The sequence below is a fragment of the Egretta garzetta genome, unplaced genomic scaffold (assembly GCF_000687185.1).
Source record: "Egretta garzetta isolate BGI_Z169 unplaced genomic scaffold, ASM68718v1 scaffold1908, whole genome shotgun sequence".
NCBI classification, from domain to species: domain Eukaryota; kingdom Metazoa; phylum Chordata; class Aves; order Pelecaniformes; family Ardeidae; genus Egretta; species Egretta garzetta.
This window is the reverse complement of record NW_009260545.1, coordinates 1-3,421: the sequence shown is the minus strand read 5'-3', so window position 1 is coordinate 3,421 and position 3,421 is coordinate 1. Positions and strand designations below refer to the sequence as shown.

At 61.1% G+C, this 3,421-nt stretch overlaps 2 protein-coding genes across 2 annotated transcripts; both read left to right on the top strand.

Moving 5' to 3' along the window:
• Positions 1–7: 7 nt before the first annotated feature.
• LOC118452874 (proline-rich extensin-like protein EPR1) lies at positions 8–1,893 on the top strand. The gene is made up of 3 exons (XM_035900158.1): positions 8–469; positions 792–1,641; positions 1,876–1,893. The coding sequence occupies exons 1-3, from the start codon at positions 327–329 to the stop codon at positions 1,891–1,893; spliced, it is 1,011 nt and encodes a 336-aa protein (XP_035756051.1). The 5' UTR covers positions 8–326.
• Positions 1,894–2,147: 254 nt separating this feature from the next.
• LOC118452875 (leucine-rich repeat extensin-like protein 5) lies at positions 2,148–3,415 on the top strand. The gene is made up of 2 exons (XM_035900159.1): positions 2,148–2,298; positions 2,552–3,415. The coding sequence occupies exons 1-2, from the start codon at positions 2,171–2,173 to the stop codon at positions 3,345–3,347; spliced, it is 924 nt and encodes a 307-aa protein (XP_035756052.1). The 5' UTR covers positions 2,148–2,170; the 3' UTR covers positions 3,348–3,415.
• Positions 3,416–3,421: the final 6 nt, after the last annotated feature.

The window sequence follows — 3,421 nt, the reverse complement described above, 5'->3', positions numbered from 1 at the left end:
ATCACCGTCCCCCTGCCCTGTCCCAGCGCCTCCTGGGACACCAACACCCACCATGGTCCCCTCCTCCCCATTGTGGTCCATCACTGTCCCCTCCTCTCCGTCACCATCCCAGCCCCTCCTGGGACACCGTCCCCCATGGTCCCCTCCTCTCCATCGTGGTCCATCACCAGCCCCCATTCTCCATCACAGTCCCCTCCTCTCCATCACAGTCCCTCCTGGGACCCCGTTCTCCGTCATGGTCCTCTCTTCTCCATCATGGTCCCCCACTGTCCATCACCATCCCCCCTAGGACCCTGTTCTCCCATAGTGGTCCCCTCCTCTCCATCATGGTCCATTACAGTCCCCTCCTCTCCATCACTGTTCCTCCTGGGGCCCCATTCTCCATCATGGTCCCCCCTAGGCCACCGTCATCCATCACAGTCCCTCCTGTGACACCGATCTCCTTTGTGGTCCCCTCTTCTCCATCACGGTCCCCTGCTCTCCCCCACAGCCCCTCCTGGGACCCCGTTCTCCATCATGGTCCCCCACTGTCCACCACCGTCCCTCCCGGTCCCCTGCGCTCCCCCACAGCCCCTCCTGGGACCCCGTTCTCCATCATGGTCCCCCACTGTCCATCACCGTCCCTCCTAGGACCCCGTCCTCCCATCGCTGTCCCCTCCTCCCCATCCCTGTCCCCTCTTCTCCATCACGGGCCTTCCTGGGACCTCATTGTCCATCATGGTCTCTTCTAGGACCCCGTTATCCCATCATGGTTTGCTCTTGTCCATCACCGTCCCTTCTTGTCCATCAAGATCCCTCCTGGGACCCCGTTGTCCATCATGGTCCCCTCTTGTCCATCACCATCCCTCCTGGGACCCTGTTCTCCATCACGGTCCCCTCTTGTCCATCACCATCCCTTCTTGTCCATCATGGTCCCTCCTGGGACCGCTCTTGTCCATCACGGTCCCTTCCTCTCCATCACGGTCCCTCCTGGGACCCTGTTATCCATTGCCGTCCCTTGTTTTCCATCACGGTCCCCTCCTCTCCATCGCTGTCCCCTCTCGTCCATCACCATCCCTCCTGGGACCCCGTTCTCCATCATGGTCCCCTCTTGTCCATCACCATCCCTTCTTGTCCAGCACGGTCCCTCCTGGGACCCCTCTTGTCCATCACGGTCCCTCCTGGGACCGCTCTTGTCCATCACGGTCCCCTCTTGTCCATCACCATCCCTTCTTGTCCAGCACGGTCCCTCCTGGGACCCCTCTTGTCCATCACGGTCCCTCCTGGGACCGCTCTTGTCCATCACGGTCCCCTCTTGTCCATCACCATCCCTTCTTGTCCAGCACGGTCCCTCCTGGGACCCCTCTTGTCCATCACGGTCCCTCCTGGGACCGCTCTTGTCCATCACGGTCCCCTCTTGTCCATCACCATCCCTTCTTGTCCAGCACGGTCCCTCCTGGGACCCCTCTTGTCCATCACGGTCCCTCCTGGGACCGCTCTTGTCCATCACGGTCCCCTCTTGTCCATCACCATCCCTTCTTGTCCAGCACGGTCCCTCCTGGGACCCCTCTTGTCCATCACGGTCCCTCCTGGGACCGCTCTTGTCCATCACGGTCCCCTCTTGTCCATCACCATCCCTTCTTGTCACCAACACCCACCATGGTCCCCTCCTCCCCATTATGGTCCCTCACTGACCCCTCCTCTCCGTCACCATCCCCGCCCCTCCTGGGACACCGTCCCCCATGGTCCCCTCCTCTCCATCATGGTCCATCACCAGCCCCCATTCTCCATCACAGTCCCCTCCTCTCCATCACAGTCCCTCCTGGGACCCCGTTCTCCGTCATGGTCCTCTCTTCCCTATCATGGTCCCCCACTGTCCATCACCATCCCCCCTAGGACCCTGTTCTCCCATAGTGGTCCCCTCCTCTCCATCATGGTCCATCATCGTCCCCTCCTCTCCATCACCATCCTAGTTCCTCCTGGGACACCATCCCCCATGGTGGTCCCCTCCTCTCCATCATGGTCCATCATCGTCCCCTCCTCTCCATCACCATCCTAGTTCCTCCTGGGACACCATCCCCCATGGTGGTCCCCTCCTCTCCATCATGGTCCATCATCGTCCCCTCCTCTCCATCACCATCCTAGTTCCTCCTGGGACACCATCCCCCATGGTGGTCCCCTCCTCTCCATCATGGTCCATTACAGTCCCCTCCTCTCCATCACTGTTCCTCCTGGGACCCCATTCTCCATCATGGTCCCCCCTAGGCCACCATCGTCCATCACAGTCCCTCCTGTGACACCGATCTCCTTTGTGGTCCCCTCTTCTCCATCACGGTCCCCTGCTCTCCCCCACAGCCCCTCCTGGGACCCCGTTCTCCCATCGCTGTCCCCTCCTCCCCATCCTGGTCCATTGCTGTCCCCTGTTGTCCATCGCCGTCCCCTCCTCTCCATCGTGGTCCCTCCTATGACCCCGTTCTCCCATCATGGTCCCCCATTCTCCATCACAGCCCCTCATGGGACCCCGTTCTCCCATTGTGGTTTGCTCTTCTCCATTGTGGTCCATCACTGTCCCCTCTTCTCCATCACGGTCCTTCCTGGGACCTCATTGTCCATCATGGTCTCTTCTAGGACCCCGTTATCCCATCATGGTTTGCTCTTGTCCATCACCGTCCCTTCTTGTCCATCAAGATCCCTCCTGGGACCCCGTTGTCCATCATGGTCCCCTCTTGTCCATCACCATCCCTCCTGGGACCCTGTTCTCCATCACGGTCCCCTCTTGTCCATCACCATCCCTTCTTGTCCATCATGGTCCCTCCTGGGACCGCTCTTGTCCATCACGGTCCCTTCCTCTCCATCACGGTCCCTCCTGGGACCCTGTTATCCATTGCCGTCCCTTGTTTTCCATCACGGTCCCCTCCTCTCCATCGCTGTCCCCTCTCGTCCATCACCATCCCTCCTGGGACCCCGTTCTCCATCATGGTCCCCTCTTGTCCATCACCATCCCTTCTTGTCCAGCACGGTCCCTCCTGGGACCCCTCTTGTCCATCACGGTCCCTCCTGGGACCGCTCTTGTCCATCACGGTCCCCTCTTGTCCATCACCATCCCTCCTGGGACCCCGTTCTCCATCATGGTCCCCTCTTGTCCATCACCATCCCTTCTTGTCCAGCACGGTCCCTTCCTCTCCATCACGGTCCCTCCTGGGACCCCGTGCCCCACCGCCGCCCCCCATTCTCCATCACGGTCCCCTCCTCTCCACTGTGGTCCCTCCTGGGACCCCAGGCGCCACCGTGGGTCCCCCTTCCCCGTCATGGTGCCCCCCCAGACACTGCCGTCCCCGTTGCGGTCGCAGGTACGACAACATGGCTGAGCTCTTTGCGGTGGTGAAGACGCTGCAGGCGCTGGAGAAGGCCTACATCAAGGACTGCGTCTCTCCTAACGAGT

Excerpts from the sequence above, each read along its gene's own strand:
- LOC118452874 (XM_035900158.1), top strand. The coding sequence starts at position 327 with ATGGTCCATTACAGTCCCCTCCTCTCCATCACTGTTCCTCCTGGGGCC. Across the intron at positions 470-791 it reads GTCCCCTCTTCTCCATCACG|ATCCCTCCTGGGACCCCGTT; the intron begins GTCCCCTGCTCT and ends TTGTCCATCAAG.
- LOC118452875 (XM_035900159.1), top strand. The coding sequence starts at position 2,171 with ATGGTCCATTACAGTCCCCTCCTCTCCATCACTGTTCCTCCTGGGACC. Across the intron at positions 2,299-2,551 it reads CCGATCTCCTTTGTGGTCCC|CTCTTCTCCATCACGGTCCT; the intron begins CTCTTCTCCATC and ends CATCACTGTCCC.